Source organism: Larus michahellis, chromosome 6 (assembly GCF_964199755.1).
Source record: "Larus michahellis chromosome 6, bLarMic1.1, whole genome shotgun sequence".
Taxonomy (NCBI): domain Eukaryota; kingdom Metazoa; phylum Chordata; class Aves; order Charadriiformes; family Laridae; genus Larus; species Larus michahellis.
Genome location: NC_133901.1, coordinates 63,354,186 through 63,372,696, shown reverse-complemented (window position 1 = coordinate 63,372,696; position 18,511 = coordinate 63,354,186). Strand labels below are relative to the sequence as shown.

The 18,511-nt window shown below is 40.4% G+C and overlaps 1 protein-coding gene across 5 annotated transcripts in view; it reads right to left on the bottom strand.

The window, feature by feature from the left end:
- The window catches only part of VTI1A (vesicle transport through interaction with t-SNAREs 1A), a 290,579-nt gene that overhangs the window by 17,672 nt on the left and 254,396 nt on the right, over window positions 1-18,511 (bottom strand). For 4 of the 5 annotated variants that reach the window (XM_074591127.1, XM_074591128.1, XM_074591126.1 and 1 more), the window contains one exon: window positions 1-836. This exon is cut by the window's left edge and continues 282 nt beyond it. The exons of the other annotated variant lie outside the window; for it this stretch is intronic. Coding sequence is in view for 2 of the 4 variants with exons in the window: in XM_074591126.1 (XP_074447227.1) it covers window positions 743-836 (94 nt within the window). In the remaining 2 variants the exon portion in view is untranslated. The remainder of the gene's footprint in view (window positions 837-18,511) is intronic. 5 annotated transcript variants of the gene reach the window in all.

The window sequence follows — 18,511 nt, the reverse complement described above, 5'->3', positions numbered from 1 at the left end:
ATATATCAACACTGGAAGATTTAAAACAGATCCAACAGATGGGCTGTGGTCACAACTAGATTCTGGATAAGAGATCCATGATCATGATCTTGATGAAAGTAGAATTGTTTTCAATAAGCAGAAAACAAAGCCTAATTTTTTAAAAGTTGTTGAATAGAGTGTTGGATTTACATCAGATATTAAACACCATTCTAAGGTCGCTCTCTTTTTAAAACTAACTACTGTTCTTAACCAGGTTATGTCTATTACGACAATTCATGATCGGGAGTTAGTCACAGGAGACAGGTTCACTTTCTACATCATTTGGTCTCTGTTTTACTTATATTCTCTATCACAGAAGGTCAGATACTGCTTGATATTCACACACCCCGCATAGCACAAGAAAAGTGCAAAGATCCCTCTTCCCTCCCTAAACTCTGGCAACTTACAGGCTAATTGTCTGGGGCAGAATTCGACACACGGTAAGTCTTTCCATACTGGAACAAGCCCTCACCCCAACAAATATTAAGATTCCGAAACCACTCAGGTAAAGACAAAAAATTTAAGAAAAAAACAATCATCAACCCCACATGCCATCAACTATGCCATCAATAATACAAAGTATTTTACACCACTTGCACCTGAGTTGAATAGTGGAAAAGAGAGGGAGACTCCATCAGTGCAAGAGAATGATTCATGTGACCACTTTGTCTTAATTACTCAGAACAAGCAGTTTGTTGCTGTTTAGTGAAGAACAAAGATATCAGCGTCCCCTGACAGAAAAATAAATAGCCATCGTGGCGGTGAAGATGATGATGACTGCCAGAACAACGAGCAAAATCCGGTTTTGGATGATCCTGGAAAAAAGCAGAAGAGACAAAAAAACCAAACCAGTAAATAAAACAAAATAGCAGAATATATATAAAATTCATAAAAAGAGGCACACAGAACAATATCTTGGAGAAAAGACAAATTTAGGATTTCCTATACCATCCTGCGTATCTTGATTGGTTTTTTTACTTCTTTCAATGTCTACTGCTTCCGAACATTTCTTTATGTAGCTATTTATATCCAACTTTTGCATTCAGGAAAGAATTAGACTTTTCTTAATTATGCATACACTTATATACATATTAGAATAACTGAAATGCATCACGTTACAATTTATTAACCTTCCAAGAACAAATGAAATCAGTAGCCCTCAGTCGATGCGATCCAAGCAGGGTGGTCTGTAACAGTAAATATCGTTATATTTTTTAAGCCATTCTGAAATCTTCATGGCTTTTTTTAATCCGAACAGAAACAATTTATTAATTTTCAAGGGATTTTACTATTAAGGTACAAGATTTCAAGGAAGCACACGTCAATGAGATACTTACTTGTACTAAAATACCAAGGGAAAAGTATAAAAGATAGTTTTGAAGGAAAGGATGATATAAAGAAGCAAGTGTCAAACTGTGAAGCTTATGTTGTAAAAGCATCTCCTGCCTCTGTAGCATACCTTTACTTATGGTAATAGGCAAGTGTTACATTTTCTATGTAGTATAAAAAAAATGGAAATCAGTAATAATAAAAAGATGCCAGAAGTAGGAAGTGCTAATATTGTTCAGTCATTTGTTGGGAGAAATCTCTGCGTCTAAAATCAGACACCACATTGCTTCAGATTTTGCCTGAAATTAATAGGTCAATTAAAATGAATAAATCAACACGCAGTAGAATTTGAGGCATTTTATGGGAGGATTCTGGATTGTAAGAATTCAGCATTTGCTACTCGATTCTTACAGAGGAGGAGGGGTATTTTCATAAGCTCTTCATGAAACAGGAACTTTTGCAAAACCTATTTGTACATGAAGCGTATCACCAGAATTGGAGTGGTACGGCAAAAAAATCCCAAACAAAATCAACAAAAGAACCCTTGGTTATATTTATTCTTATTTTATTTTTTCTCATGCTTCTGCAAAATAAAACAAAAGAAAACAAACCAAACCGAAACAAAACAGAGCCTTCACCAAACAAACAATAGTAAGAAGAGGTAAAACCGTGTTTTGTGAAACATCAAACCAAGTACAAGGCTCCAACTTGAAGACAGGGAACGTAATGTGTTAAAACGAGCATATTTCACGCAGTGAAAGAGAGGAGAAACTCCAGAGAGCAGAGGGGAGTTTTCCTCCGTAAATGTTTTTCATTTGGACGCGGGTGGATATACATATAAATTATATTGGAAAGTGTAAAGAAAAATGCAGTTTTAACCAACTCCAGCTCTCTCCTTGCTTACCCCCCACCTAACGAAAAAGCAGTAAATGGATGGATGAAAACTGTCACATCAGACAGACACCCTCCCCTGTGACACTCTAAAAGGACTAGCTCTCTATCCTCCTGACAGGTTACAAAATGATCACATTTGCTGACACGTCTTCCGCAAAACTGCTTTAGTGTTTGTGTCCACTTTCCTAGCAGGAGATGAATGGGCTGCTTTGTCCTCATTTATCACTTAAAGCTGAACTAAGATCTGTCTCGTTTATTTTTCCCTTCCTCACTAGAAAGGCTCAACCACAGCATTAATTCTTTCGCGATGACAGCTAATTCAAACTTAACAGGCAATATTTACTCTGCCAAAAGGATGAGGAGGAGGGAGGGATGTTTCTTACTCCTTTTTTTTCCCCCTAAAAAAAAAAAGTGTAGCAGGCTAACAAAATAAAGCTAATTAAGGGCTTTTGGTTCTTGTTGGTTTGCACTTCAATTTAACACCTGAACTTACAAGCTTCTCTCTTTTGTTGCGGGGTGTGACATTCTCTGCCAAACACCTGATAACAAACGATTTGCCCAGGCAAACGCATGAAAACCAGAATATATATTTACTCACTCACCCTCATCACTCCTGAAAAGACACTCAGCAAAATTGAAACTCAGCAGTGAAATAGATTAAAAGCATGAAAACTCTTAAAACATTCAGCCTTAAGTAATACACAGTGCAGCTGGCTTGACAACCATTTTATTTGTGGGATGTGGGCCCCAAGGCATCCATAATGCTAATTTACAAAGGATTAACTGTGAGTGAAACTCGCTTAATCTAACACATAGTTAGGCAAAGGCATACATAACACACTGAGTGTTTAAATCAACTCCTCCTATCTCTGGCCCACTGAAAAAGGCATTTCATCGTCTGAGACTTAAAATTAAAGAAAAATAAAACAAGCATCAAATCTTCCAAATGCTTTATTTTGAATACTCTGGCAGTATAGACCCGATTGCAAGATTATTTAATCAGTGTCCACGCCTCTAAAATCCTTGTCAAGAGAGCACCGAGCGAGGCACGCTGCCACCTGTATCTGCTAATTGAAGGTTCACTTACGGTGTGAATCTAGGAAATACATATCAAAGTTCCATTTCCAGGAATCTGAATTAGTCTGCACAGTGCAGCAAAAGAATATCATATTAAAAGGAACAAATTAATCATGAAATAGGATGGATGTTATCAACAGACTCCTACGCTGAAGCATTATATACTTTTAATATTCAAGCCCTCAGTTAAAAGATTAATTTTATATCTTTGGAAAGAGAATAACATCGAGTTTTACTGTTTTACTTTCAAGTGAGCAAGTAAAATTAAACAAACTGCCAAGTGCCCGAGGACGGGGCTAGGAGGAGAACGGCCGAGCCGTCTGGAAGCAGCAGGCCGGTCCCGAGGAGGGCTGAGCGAGGCGGGCACGAGGGAGTCTGAGTCTGGGAGCTGCCGCTCAGACAGAGCCCGCAAGTTCTGGGGGTCAGCAACGTTTCAGATCTCAGAGTCAACAGGCAAGGGTGACCCTTCGGAGCAAAGGAAAAATCAAGAGGAAAGGGGGTTTCTGAGTGATCCGAGACAGTCAAGCCAGCTCACAGGGGTAGAACAATGGTTGGCATTGGCAGGACCCATCTGTAGGGGAGCCTATAGTACTGTCACAGCCAGACACTGCCAGTGGGTATTGCTCTAGGCAAAGCATCAAGGAATTTAAGTGGGGGAGGGAGCGATAATACCAAAGGAGAAGAAAACGGGGCCTAACATTCGCTACAAAAAAATCCCAAAGGCCAACATGCTCGCAAGAAGCAGATGATAGGCTTTTATCTCTATTACACCTTAAATTCAACGAAATCTGGCGAATGAGGAAGCCCAGAATCTTCTTTGAAAATGCAAAGCATGTTTACAGGGTAAATAATTTAAGAAAGAATATATACTTGAAAGAAGACACCCATTGAAACATCCATGGCTAAAATGCCTGAAGGCAAAAACTTGTGCATTTGCATGCTGCATTTTATTAAGTTAGCACACTGTAGCTTTAAAAGAATGCATGGCCAAATTAAGAGGAATGTGTGACTGAAACATCAAGGATTCCTCAAGTTTACATTATGAATCATAGTGCTGTTGATATGAGATGAATTAACCATTTAGTCGATGCAACTTAGGCACTGAATTCACACCAAGTTCTGCTGGAGCCCGGCACGCTGGAGCTCGTTAACAGCCGATGTCTACTGTTCCTTTCATACTCAAAACTCTAAGAGCACAAGGGCTCATTCTACTTTGAGTTAGAAGAGACGACAAATCTGAGCTTTTAAACCAAGTTCCATCTAGTTTATCATGGACAGCAGCCCAAAACATTTGGGTGCAAAACCACACAGAAACGGTAACGAAAGCAGATGCGAGGGGAACGTTAACGGGCGGACGGGAAGAACGTGATGGACTAACAACGCGCAAAGCGCATCCCCCTCCTGTCAAGCTTCCTTTTGCTTCTCCTTTGTCAATGCCTGACCCTCTTTCCTGTCTTCTGGTGGCAGTCCCTAACCTCCCACCACCGGTGTGCTGGAGCCAGGGCCAACTTTGTGAGCTGACGCGTGACACCGTCCGCTTTGGGCTATCACCTCTCTGATGCACATGGCAACCGCCGCTTTGGAGAACAAGTCCCACATCCATTACCAAACACTGATGTCCCTGGCAAATCAGTTTCCCCCCACTCCCACCATGGCAGAAACTGCGCTGCCTTTCCACATTTCAAAACCCAAAATGATTCGCTCCTCTCCGTAGCTTCACACACACACAGGCGCACAATGGGTCTAACTCTGTTTGTGACATGTTTAGATCTGCTCCGTATAAACACAAAGCAGTTCCCGAATAAGCTTTTGCAAACCTTACATTAAGGATGCCAACCGTGTTTAAACCTTTTTACAAAACTGCATTCATTAGCAGGGGAGTGCACGACATCTATATGGGTTCAGCCTGATGTCTTGCACATGTCTTAGTGCCTGATTGACCGGCATTGAATAATGATGCCTTGCCATTAAGCACTGATGGTACAATAACAATTGTCATGAAAATTAGCAATCACGGTAACATGTTAACAAAATACGGGATATAAATGAACCAGTGCAGACTCTGGGTGTATAAAGAGTTTTGTGTCCTTAACTTGAAATAATGAAGACTACAAATAAAATACTGCAAAAATTTCTTACGGGAGCTCAACTCTGACACTGATACAAATGAAAAAAAAATACAAATGGCTTGGGGGATCAGTTAGCACACATTCATTACAACACAGGGCTTTATTCCTAAAGAAAGCATCTCGAAAAATAGTGTCCTCAAGAACACAGACTGATTGATGATGGAGCACTGTCCAACAGTGTTTCACTGTAATACATGTATTTAAGATTTAACTAGAAGTGATTCCTATCAGTTTACTGGGCAGAAAGGCTTGCTCTCTGTATACAAGGGTATATTTTAAATGGTCACTTTGAATACTTGGCTATTATGTTTTTGGGTGCCCTTTTTATTCGCGGTCTGCAGTTTTTGCTAACATACAAGAAAGAGGTGCGTGCAAATCAGCGGTAAGTGATTTTTAAGTGCTCAATATTCACGTGCAAATCAGCAGATTCAAACAAACAGAGAGTGTAGATCTAGTCACATAGGCAAATACATACCAGTGGAAACTAAACATGAGTTTAAAGAAATATAGCTATTCTCAGATACCTTCTGGACAGACACCATTATTACTATATATAAGGACATCCTTGTTACGATATATCAGGAGCTTTCAAATGGAAGCACTAGACCCCACACAGGGGAATAAATGTTACGATTGGTAAAGCAAAGCCTTAGATACATAATGATAAATCTCTAAGTTCAGGGTATGTGGGGGCTGTTCAAGTAACTATTCATCTTTCTCATCTTTAGGTTTAAGAATGCTTTTCTTAAATAAAAGCAACTGAAAAGAACGAGACAGGCTGTGGCAAAACATGAAGACGTGGCGACCTACTGAAATAAAAGAGTACAAGAGCCCTGCCTAGCAAAATTGCAGCTGGTTGGAAGTATCCGACTTGAGATATTTTTCATCATTAACAACTGAAATTAGACAACAGAAATACCAGTGAAAAAACACATGCACGAGTTGCGTACAATTTCTTGGCCTTCTTCTAGCTGACCTTGGAAAAAATGAAGAATTTGGAAAATCCTCAAGTTTTTTTTCCTCCCCCCCACCTCAAACTCTGAAAATAAGTCCAAGTTCTTTGTGTTCTCAAAGCCAGAAGAACCGATTACGTTGTAATTGACATTGCATATCTAAAGGTGAAAAGGCTTTGGGGGGTGGTAGAAAGGGGATGGGACACCCTGTGTCTCAGTTCATGCCAAAAAAGCCACACTGCCTGGGCTCCACCTCCAGCCTGCAGAGCAGCCACTCCCAGCAGGAGCCCATTTCGTCTTCCCTGAATTCCGTCCCTACGGAGTCTCTTCTTTCCCTAGGGACAGCGGGGCTAGTTTCTTATGTGTAAGACATCTGGAAAATCCATTTAAAATTACCGAAAACCGAGCAGATAATGAAATTAAAGCCTCAAAAATGGAATGGATAATGAAAAATGATGGCATTTTTCTAGCTGACGAGCAGGGTTTTTTGAAAGAAACAGGCCATACAAGGTGCCTCAGACTTTCTTAATAGGGCTGAGAAGTTGTGCAGCACTACATCCTCTAGCTTTAAAGATCAGGCTTAAGGACTGGGGCCGTCTATTCCTAATAACATGGATGCCAATCTCTAGTTATAGTATTACACTCAAACCACATCAATGTGTTTCCACCTGGGCCTTGAATGAAAGAATGAGTCATGTAATAACAGGTGCAGGGAGGTAGTCACCCTATCCAACTTTAAACATCTAAATTATATCTAGCTAATCTCTCTCAGCTCCCTGTGTATATAAGCTAAACTCCTGCTCTGAACTGCCTTCTCCTTTTCCTGGCCATATATGCATCCCAGGAGAACTAGTCAGTTAGGTCAGCTGGCTAGGTCAGGCGTCTAACCGATTAAGTAGAGATGAATATCCCTCAAAGCTTGAAGATGAAGACCAAGCAAGAGTGAAAGTGCCCCCGAGACCAAATTCGCTTGGAGAAAGCTTGCTAGCTCTGAAGGGAAAGTCATACAGGAAAGGCGTTATCATATCTGTGTCTGTAATACCCCGTCAATCAGAAATATTGCAGAGATGAAACTCACCAGTAAAGCAGATGATGTTCATCAATAACTAGACAGTAAATACCTTGATTATTCATCTCTGTTTAATGGATCCCATATTTGCACATGAAATTCTGACCAGAATCAAATATACTTCTCCTTTGACAGTTTTTCTAGAGGAACGAGAGGTAGGAGAGACATCCCTCTCTGGGATGACTGCCTCCTGAAACGCAGTGGGCTTCCTTGGCTTAAGGAACTAGGTTTTTTACCTTGCTGTGTCATCTTCTGGCAATCTTACTATTAAGATTAAAACATAAAATTATTTTTATGGTATCTGATAGTTAAAATACTTATTGAGACATCTAATGCATAATGGAAACCTTGCAATACATTCCAAATGTAACACAAACACATGAACAGCACTGGAGTATAGCATTATTTGGTGGCCATCAGGATGGTGGTTATCAAAGCTTGTCTCAAGGACCTGGCAGTCCCAGGAGGTGCACACGGTGCACAGGCGGTCACAGCAGTCTGGGGGGACTGAGTACACAGCTTGACTGAGTGGCTTAGAAGGAGAGATATCTACAAGAATGGTTGAAAGACAAGTGTGCGCAGTCGTCAGCAGGCAAACTGTGAGAACAGGGAAAGTTTGAAAAAGGACCTCGTGGACACAGGACCTGAGATAAAAAGGCAACAGGGCAGGGTACTGTACATCTTCTACTAGCTGAGATTTTATTTGTTGCTCACTTAAAAACACAGGGGAAGGTATTTCTGAAGGATGAGAAGTATCCTTCTGCTGATGAGAGACCCTGTCAGGGAGCATTTCTCTGCACAGTTGCGACGCAACTTCAGCTTTCTCCTGTCTCCATGTCCGCTCCTTCCATGGAGGGAACAAATTAGATTATTACTGTCATTAGGAAGAACAGCGGGTGGCTTCTGGGGCCACAGAAACTCACCAACCAAAACTGGAGGGGGATTAATTCATTTCATGCAAAGCAGAGGCAACACCAGATCTCTTTGGCAAGTCTAAATGAAGATCACGTGCGCAGTGGCAACTGCGAGTGGAAGGAGTCAAGGTTGTATTAATCTCCAACTGGCCTTTCTCAGGGTACTGAAGTATCAGGAAGAACAAATCACACATTTAGTCACCTGAGCATGACTAAGAACCATAGGCCTTAGCAAACATTATGAGTGCTTTAGAAAGAGCTCTGAGGGAGGCTGGACAGCCCAGCTGTCAGAGTAATGGCATTCTTCAGCACACTGGTTGCACGAAGCCCCGGTCCCCCAAACAGTTAACAGGAAAAAAAAAAAGGCCCAACCCCAACTCCCTCGTCAGCACTCAAAGCTAAAGCAATTATTTCTCCAGCAGAAGAAATGTATGCAAGCTATAAAATTACAAGAACGTACATGATCGCACATTGGCTTTTATGATAAATATAGTTAAATTTACATTCTGCGCAATTTAAAGAAAACAAAAAATGTCTAAAGTCTGCATTTTATCAACTTTCATAATCATTAGAACCCACTAAAATATATATCTTAAACAGATGAAAGAAAGTAACATCTTTTGCCCTGCCTCACTCTAATTAATGACTAATCTACAGCTTTTAGGTGTGATGGAGCTGGAGACTGGACACAAATACTTTGCTTGCATTATTTTCCCCTTATCACACCATATTTGACTGGGCATCTTTGTATGGCAAGATTTCTACAATTGTCTTAACAATGTTGACCTCTTTTGTAAAAACCTGAAGGCATCTGCAGCAATTGTTCCTGAAGATGTGCTATCCAAAATGTTACCATTTCATGGCACTCCTTGAATGATAGAATAGAATTTTTTTTGGTATATATTCATTTTTTTTTTCAAATGCTATAAAAGAAAGGAAAACAATCATGGCTAAGGCCATTTGTGAGATGGCATTAAAAGAGCCTACTCCGAGACAGATAAAAATAATGAGAATCTTTCTGTCAAGAAGGATTTAGAAAATATCACTAGCATTATTAAAATTTAATTTTTTACTGTGCTTTTTGGTTCCCCCTTTTCCAGTGATAATGAGCAGGACTGCACACCTCCACATTGCTAGTACTTGTTTTGAGCAATAAATTCAGCCTTCCAGTCTGAAGACATTTCAGACAACAATTTTGACTGCTATAGGCTTATTTTTCAACCTGTTCTGTGCTTTGAGTCTTCCTATAAAAACCAGTTCATAAGCTAATTTTCCACAAGGCCAGTGGAACAAATAAAAATCAATTTTTGCCCAACTGGTTCAGAGAAAACCTGGGAATAGTGAAGACAGAACAGTGAAAAATAAAAAGAATCGATGTATTCACAAATGGTTTACCTGATAGAGAACTATCAAATTAGTTGACAGGAGATACTTGCCACTATTACAGTATTTTCTTTTCAGCATGTTACAGTTTTTCTATTAGGGGCGCAGAAATGCCTCTACTTTGTTATGACCTCAGACACCTCGGTTTAATAACCGCACCGAGCCTCCGCGCATCCGTAAGACTACTGGGCACAAAGTCAAAGTGCACGAGCATTTGCAGATTGTGCAACCAGTGGGACCCACAAGCCCAACCTGGCTTAGAGTGGGTCTAAGTTTTCGTGATCTCATGGAAGGAGGGAAGATTCCTCTTTCAGTCAACACAGGGAGACATTCATGACCTCAGGCCAACCTTGTCAAGAGGAATTTGGTCCATCAAGAAAGGAAAAAATCGTAAAACGCTGCCCAGTTTTCCCTCCCCAGTTAAAAACCCAAATGTTCGGAGCACACTTAAGACCAAGTGGTTTAATTTCTCTTGGAGAGCAGAATACAAATTTCTCCAAAGATGGGAATCCCATTTGTAGACTTCAAAACTTTCAGAATCCCAAGGGCAACTCAGGGCACGGGCTTTAATATTGTGGCCCAAACCATTTCATCATCTTCTCCGCTAATTGGGCAAACGTTTCTGAAACCGTGACACTGAGAAAGGATTGGATAGGTGCTTAAGCCTGTCTGTCTGCAGCCAGAAAAATGTGTCTGGAAAACTGACTGAGGAACAGAATATGCTTTTTAATACAAATTAACCATCACTCCTGTGGAAATAAAACAAATTTATAATTTACAAGCTTAAATATTGAGGAAGCTATTTTTAAGTAGCTGTAATCTTCACCCTAGTATGTAGCATTTTATACACTCCATTTTTATGAGTCAGCATTAAAATGTGACTCATTTTAACAGAAAAAAAAAAGGATTAAGTAAGTATGTCACTCTGAAGTAAAGCTGCATATTGCCTATTTAAAAATATTATACCACACTATGGAGACATCATATCTAGGGCCAAACACAACATTACTCAATGAAGAAATGGCATGAATTATAAAATATTCAGCAGAGGAAGGGTATCTGGTGTTAAGCAGTTTCCTTGCCAATAAACAGCATCATAATACATACCGTGCATGTAGAAAAGACATCTACCTGTTCTTCAGTGTTCGAGATGTAACACCTTAGTATGGGAAACTCATAAAGATACTACTCGTCCACTAAGGACAAACAGGGAGAAACTAAAACCCACCACCCATTTTGATTCTGAATCTCTTACAACTGATGCTAATTTGCTTATGATATCTGCCTGACTTAGAGCTAATCTTCTGTAAATTAACTCCTAATGCTGTCTGAAATAATCCTCTTAATGCTGGTCTGTCTTGAGCACTTTATATCAAATACCATGAAATACACAAGCACATACGAGGCGTATAGCATTTGTAGTGCTGTTGGCTGCTCTCGAATATTTGCTGTGCCGAGAAGATGCAAGCATGGCGCAGAGCCGCGCGGCCCCGGGGCAGCTTTGGGACAGCACAGGGTCGTGTTGCTCTGGTTGTCCCCTTTGAAGGGTGTCCCACTGTCTCCTGGTCACCAGAGAGAAGAGGAGGCTCTCGGGCTCCTTCCAAAATGGTGCAGGGAGGTGCGGTTTCACGCTCCAAACCTCCCATCTCCAGCAGCACAGGATAATGAGAAAAAGTAAACCGTTCGGGCTTTGAGATTGCCAAACGACAAGATCTGTGTTAAACAGCACTAATTATCAGCTGGAAGCCTAATCTGATAACTGGTTTGAAAAGACAGAGATAGACAATTTCATTTGTTCAGATGGGGAAAACATTTTTAAGGGTGTTGCCTCAGCATTGGCCAGCTTAATTATTATTGTCAGTGTGCTAACTCTGTATTCAAAACTATATTTTTTCCACTAAATCCAGCAGAACAATTTTCTCCCCCAACATTAATTTAATGATACAGCCGAAAACCTAATTGATATTGGTGAGCAATGCAATTCCAACATATTATTTTCTCGGTTTTTGAAACATAAATGGCAGGCACAACTTTGACTGAATGGACCTCTTTATGTTTTAACAGGCGGTTTATTGGCCCAGACTCCAACATATAACAAGCACAATTGCAAAAGCAATACATTTTTAATTGAAAAATTCACCTATTTTTACTATGAAAGTGACTCAAATAACAAGCAACTTTGTCAGGTAAAGGGCTTTTAAAACAATTTTTATATACGGAATGCTGTAGAAATTATATTCGCACCCATAGCAAGCGCTTATAGGAGGCTATAAAAAGAAAAAAAAATATTTATTGTTTAAGTCATACTTTATTGGAGCTCGCTTTGTTAATATATTAAAGAACAGATAAAGCACAGTGATCAGTGAGCCGTATGTGTCCAACAGCCCTTCAAGAGCCTTGTGGAAATGTATAAAACAAGCAGTGATACAATCCTTTGCCAAACACTGTCATAAATTTTTTATTTGGCAGCTAACATTCTCACTAGTTTTCTTGGCAGCAATTGGGACCTTTAGCAAGAAAGGTGCAGGAGAAAAATACCTTGTTTAGAGATGTTTTCAACACTTTCTGGGATTTTTCAGAACTTCTGCCTGCAGCACATTTTACAACCACAGTCTCCAGTCACCTGATGAGTAGGTGGTGGGTTTAAATCTTTTTTTTAATATAGACAGCCTACTACCCCCCCTCTGGCCTTCAGCCTAGGATGTGAGTGTGGAGGGGGGCTGTTTGTGTTCCACAGAGATACAAGTGGTTGCTCCTCTCTGTCTAGACAAAAAAAACTTGAAAATAATATCAGAATGTACCTTTCATTGCTCCTGATACTATCTGTATCTTATTCCCGGATGACAGAGATAAATGAAAGGCAAACACGTGCTGATTACTTTTGCATTTTTTCTTGGGAGATCTCTGCGGAAAAGCTGGTCACAGGTGCAGCTACCCTGGTCAGCCGGTGGACCGCCTGATAAACAGAATTGTGAAATAGATTTCTGTGCCCAGATCCGCTCTTCCAGGGTTTGGTTTGGTTTGGTTTGTTTTTTTTTTAAAAAAAAAAGATATACTAAACTTGACATCTGATGCGCAGCCCTCCTCGGTGCACCCAGATACGCTGATGTGAAAATATGGCTCCAGCAGCACTGTGGTTTGGGCTACACAGGGCAGAATTAAATAGCGGGCTCTTACCAATTCACTTACGGAGCAGATGTTTTATATTTTGGTATTTCATTTTTTCAGAATAGGAATAAATGAACCTATTTTATATCTCAGCAACATCCTCCAAAACTTTCACAACAATAAGATATATTTCAGTCCTTCACATGGACATCAAGGAAACAGTTTGTCTTAAACAGATGTAGACCAGGAAAGGCGCCTTTTCCTTATTTGTCCCGAATTAGAAAGGCTGGAACTTAGTTTTAGACAGCACAGATTGTTTTGAAGACAGGTTTAATTAAAGTAATGATGTTACACTTACAAACACAAACTAATAGGCTTCCCCACAGCTTGTGTTCCAGTTTTGTCTCTCGTGTTTACCAGGGGCATCATCCCCTCAAGAACTTTACAGAGCACACACAGACATCTAGTGGTTGGTGAAAACACTGCAAGGATGTCACCGCATCTGACACGGCTCCACCGGGGCCGGTGAAGTTATGCCAGGTACGAGTTGAGCTAATTTTGTCTCTGTTAACAACTATGGATGGGGAATCAAACAGGGAGAGAATTGCTCCCTTTGTGCCATCTCATGTTATCACGCTGCCTCTGGTGAGAGAGTTGCTCTCTTCGCGACTCTGGCTTCCCAAATTTCCCCAGTCACTGACTCTTTTCAGTTCAGTCGGAGCTATTTTTGCCTTTCTTCTAAGAACCTTTAAATTTCTCTCTCCTTGCTACTATTTTATTTTACCTAAAAACTGAAGAGCTTAATTATGTAATATCGTTTGAAAGGTTCTCTGAACGCGGCTACACGCAATGAAGTCTACTGGAAAGTGAGAGAGCAACGCGATTTTACAGACAACTAAATGCACGCACGATGAAAAAATACACAATCAATAATAAATTCTAAGTTGTTGGTAGAGGAATACGACTTGCTCTCCAGTCAATCAATGGAAAGATGCCTAAAACTTCAGTGGGGTTCAAGTCCCACATCTGCAAAGGAGATAAAGAACCACCGTTCTGCAGAGCGTTGTAAGAACTCAGCGCCCCGATTCTGCTCTCAGTTACACCAGTTTAAATCAAGCGGTACTCAGCGGTGTCATAACCCTGTACATCTGTGTCAGACCCTGTGTTGCAAGGGCAGACTCGATGCCAAGAATGCAAAACAGATGTTGCTTTCCTAATGTTTTCTTGTTGCCGTTTAAGTTGTTTTCGTGGGGTTCTGTTTTGATTTTGGTGAGTGAAACAGGTCGACAGGACAGGGCAGACTGGAGGAACGTTTCTGCATCTCCCTTGTTATTTCGCGTGCACGTGTGAATATGCATACACTTTGAGTTACAACCAGGAAAAATCTCTTTTTTTTTTAAGCTTCATTTGAGCTATGCTCTGCTCCCTTGGGGCAAAGTGAAAGGTAGCTATTTGCGGATGGGAAAAAGGGCTTTTGTGAACAGCAAAACTGCATCACCAAGCAGCTTAAGAGAAAGATTTTTTGAAGTTATTTTTTACTACTATTTTAAGAGGAAACGGGGATAAATATATCTTTTTTGCATGTTGACTCATTAACAAATTTAGCAATAAACACTTTGTAATTAAGTCCACTAGTTTACTGCTGTCCAGAAGTTTCTCAATACTCTTTGCACAGAAGGTTTTGGAAAACGCAGAACTAAGAAACGGTGAAGGCAAATCCCAACAGCTTGCTCAAGCAAATCTAGCCGAGGCTTAAACTCACTTCTGAACACTGAAATTTGAGATGCCGTATCAAATAAGCAGCTCTTTTTCCCTGAAGAGAAGAAACTGGGTGTAGCTAACCTAGTGCATAATAGGTTTATTCTCATTCACAAAACAGGAATTACTTTATGGCCCCAAAGTAAAACTAGCACAGAAATATACTGGCAGATTTGCTGCAGATGTGTGTTGTGACACGTATGCAGGGAATCTGCTATTAATCACATGCTAAGATTTTAATATTATGTAGGGTAATGCAGGCAATCATTATGGTGAAGGTTCTGGATTCATAAAAGCCTAACCCACAAATGGGTCTTTTAAATTTAATACATTTGAGCTCACTCTCACACTGCACCAGTTGAATTCCCTGATTCACCGCCACCCCCCCCCGGCTCCCCATTACATAGGTTTATTTCAACATCTATTGTGCACTTCTTTTTGTGCTTGTGCTCCGCTTCTTTTCTTGCAACACATGACAGTTGTTGGGGAAAGCGCAGCTTTTCAGTTCTCCCGTTTACCGGAGTATGACAGGAATGTTCTTCTCCAAGGGGCTGCTTGTGAGACCCCTGGACACGCACCCAGCACAGGAAACGCTCTGGCTCAAATGCTGGAAAAGCCATCCTTCACCTGAAGCCTTCAAAATTTGTGTCCGAACATAACTAGAACCTATGTATCCGTACCCGGGCTAAGATTACTATGGACAATTATACTGTGGAAATGCATTATTCTGACAAAGCAATCAATCACGTTATTTCTCACAATTTCAGTTCACTCCTAAAATTTTCCTTACCTCCAAAGCCAGCTGGATATTATATTACCAAAGCTGTTGAAAGGGTGTAACACTAACCATGAAGCCAAAGGCCACTAAAACTATGCAATGCATAAATTTTTATTGTTTGCTCAGCATTGAAATCTCATTAGGGCTCATAACTCATCGGCGCACTGCAAACATTTGCATCTGCTGATCATGAGAACTTAGATGGAATGTACACCTTTGGCTAATTTACTTGTTGTGTTTTCAGATGAGACCGTGTGTGTTGCTTTTTATTTTCTTTTTAAAAAGTCCTTACGCGGTTGTGAGTTGAATGTCCATTTTTTAAACTAAATACATTAAAACTTTCAGTTGCAGTTTCTCAAGGTTGTTCTGTTGCTGGCAATGTTCATGATCATCATTTTACAAAAGCTTTGTTTGACTTAGTATTCAGGATAATCATTGTTTGAAAACTGTGCCCCATAGAGCATTTTGCTTCATTCATCCTTTCTGCTTTATGCAGTCACATTTTAATTAGATTAAAATTTGTCCTCCAATTAGCTTTCATTAAAGTTTATAGATTACAGGAAAAATCTCCACTGAGCTACGCTTCAAAACTGTGCCTAAAGTTTAAAATGAAATAACTGTGCAAATGAAGTGATTATGAAGATTATTACTATGCAAAAAACATCAGTCGCTTCTTGGTTTACTTATACGTTTAACTCTGTAATTTATTTTGCCGACTTGAATACCTCTGTGTTCTCCAGAGTAGTCATCATAATAATACCTTACAGTTACAGGATACCTTTCATTCCTAAGGATCCTTAGGGGCCTGATTCTGCAGTCCTTACGCACACCAGTAGCCCTGTTGGAGTCCCTGAAACTACCTGAGCCAGTGCTGCTCGCTGCATGTGAACCAGAACCCCACCACAGGTCAAATCCCGCTTTCAGGTACCCACGTAGCATTACTGTGGATTTGCACAGCTCGGAATGCAAACCAGATACGAACGTTATGTAAAAAGTCCTTTCACCTAGTTCTGTGTGAGATGCGGCAGCTGTTGAACGGTGCGTGGTTACAAGACTCATCTCTTTAAATGAGGGTGGGAAGACAGATACCTCCCCCCCTCCCCCCCACCCCCCCGTGGTTAAAACTGCAGAGAAAACTGAGAATGTAATTATCCAAAGAGGAAACGACTCTGGAGGACACTGGGGCTGGGGCTGCATCTCTCCTGTCACTCACGTCTTCAGATGCAACATTGCCAAGTATCGGATGCCCAGTCGCTAATACCTCCTGCACATGCAAATTTACTATGTGCTGAAGGCAATATAAAGTTTACAGTTCACCAGGCTGGTCCTACAACCAGAGCAGACATTTATTCTGGAGCAATCTCTCGGCGGAACACATGGGACTCCGTGTCGGAGCAGAGCTCCTCAGAAATGGATCTGTTTGCAGGAAATTCTCTTCCAATAGCAAGAGCTATAAATATATACATATATTTAAAAAAAAAAAAAAAAAAAAGAGAGAGGTGCAGCCAACATCTTAAAACTAAAAATAGAGACACTTGAGTTACAAAACCAGAGACCTGTCTTTGCTCTAGCAACATCTTTCCGATAGAAGAAACACAGTTGAAAACAAACATTTTACTACAAGTGAAATGTAGTTCATAAGCATGGGAGAACAGTTTCAGCAAAATGCAGGAGTGTAAAAAGCAGTCTTTCCTATTTTTTTCATGTGCTAATTGGTTGAACAATCATTACTAAATCTTCACTTCACTAAGGCAACTAGTGTCATTCCCACTTAGCAGATGGCAAAACGAAAGTTTAAGGGTGTCAAAGGCTAAAGGGGAGTTTATAGTTTAAATGTTCTGACTCCAAGCCCTGTACTCAAGCCAAGACCGTGTTTCCAAGATGCAAAGCATCCAGCAGCAATACTAATTTTAGGAGTCATGCTCAGGTCTGTCCCTTCCTCCCCCGGCTCCCACCTCCTCTTGGTGTTCATTTCTGCCATGGCGCTGCAGCATGCCAACCTCAGCTCTGCTGATTCAACAGCTTGTGGGTCCATGTGATGAATCAGATCAAGCAATTGATCCAGGATAAAAAAAGAAAAAGAAAAAAGAAGAGGGTGGGACAGGAGAGCTATTTTGCAGTGGATCAATTCCATTTCAAGACATTGACTGGAGAACAGAAGTGCCCATGAAAACAAGAGAGCAGCCGGATGCAGAGGCAGGAGTGAGTATTTTTGGGAGCAGGAGACCCTGCTGTTGATGCTGATGGTTTTGTACCGCAGACCTGAGGTCCAAACCATTCCAAAAGCATTCCATTTTCATGTTTTAACTCTTTTATAGCTCTTCTTCTTTTTAACTTCCTTTGCCTCCTTTGTTCTTAGGAAAAGCGTAGCTACTCCATGCTACCTTTGCGCAACAAATTTGCACGAGGCAATTCAGAAACTGGAAGTATTTCACTTTCCTCAATTAAACTCTGGAACACCAAGTTCGCCTTCTCAATTACATTGACTATATTGCAGAAATACTGCTCCATTTCCTCAGTAGAATTGTCATGTTTCATAAAATACAGACAAACTAGTCATGCTTTATGTCAAGGGTGCATTTACAAACAGTTTATAAAGGATTTAGATGATTAACCATATATTGAGACAGTTAATCAAATTTAAGGGGTTATTGTAGAATTCTACAGATCAAGCAGTTATTTATAATCCAGGTTATTGCCTTCTACCTTATATCCCCTAATGTGCACCATTATAATATTCCGCTAACTCTTTATAAATTGTGTTAGCAAAATAAAATAAAAAAAAGCGCCCAAATCCTGTTGTAAGGAATAGGTTAGATAATTAGGACTGCGATACTCCTAGACTAAATGAATCAGATCCAAGAATCAGATCGTTGGAGGTAGTCAGATAGCCCGTGCCTTGATTTGGATACTTCAAGGCCCTTAAAAATCTCAGCCCTCATCACTCTGCACACGGGACTTACACAATTACAAAAAGTTGGCCAAGTGTCATCTGGAAAGGCACAAATGTCGAAGTAACTGCAACAGCTGAGGAACACATCTTTTCTTCGACAAAACATCAGCAGCATGACGGGATGCTTAAAGCTTCAGTGCTTCAT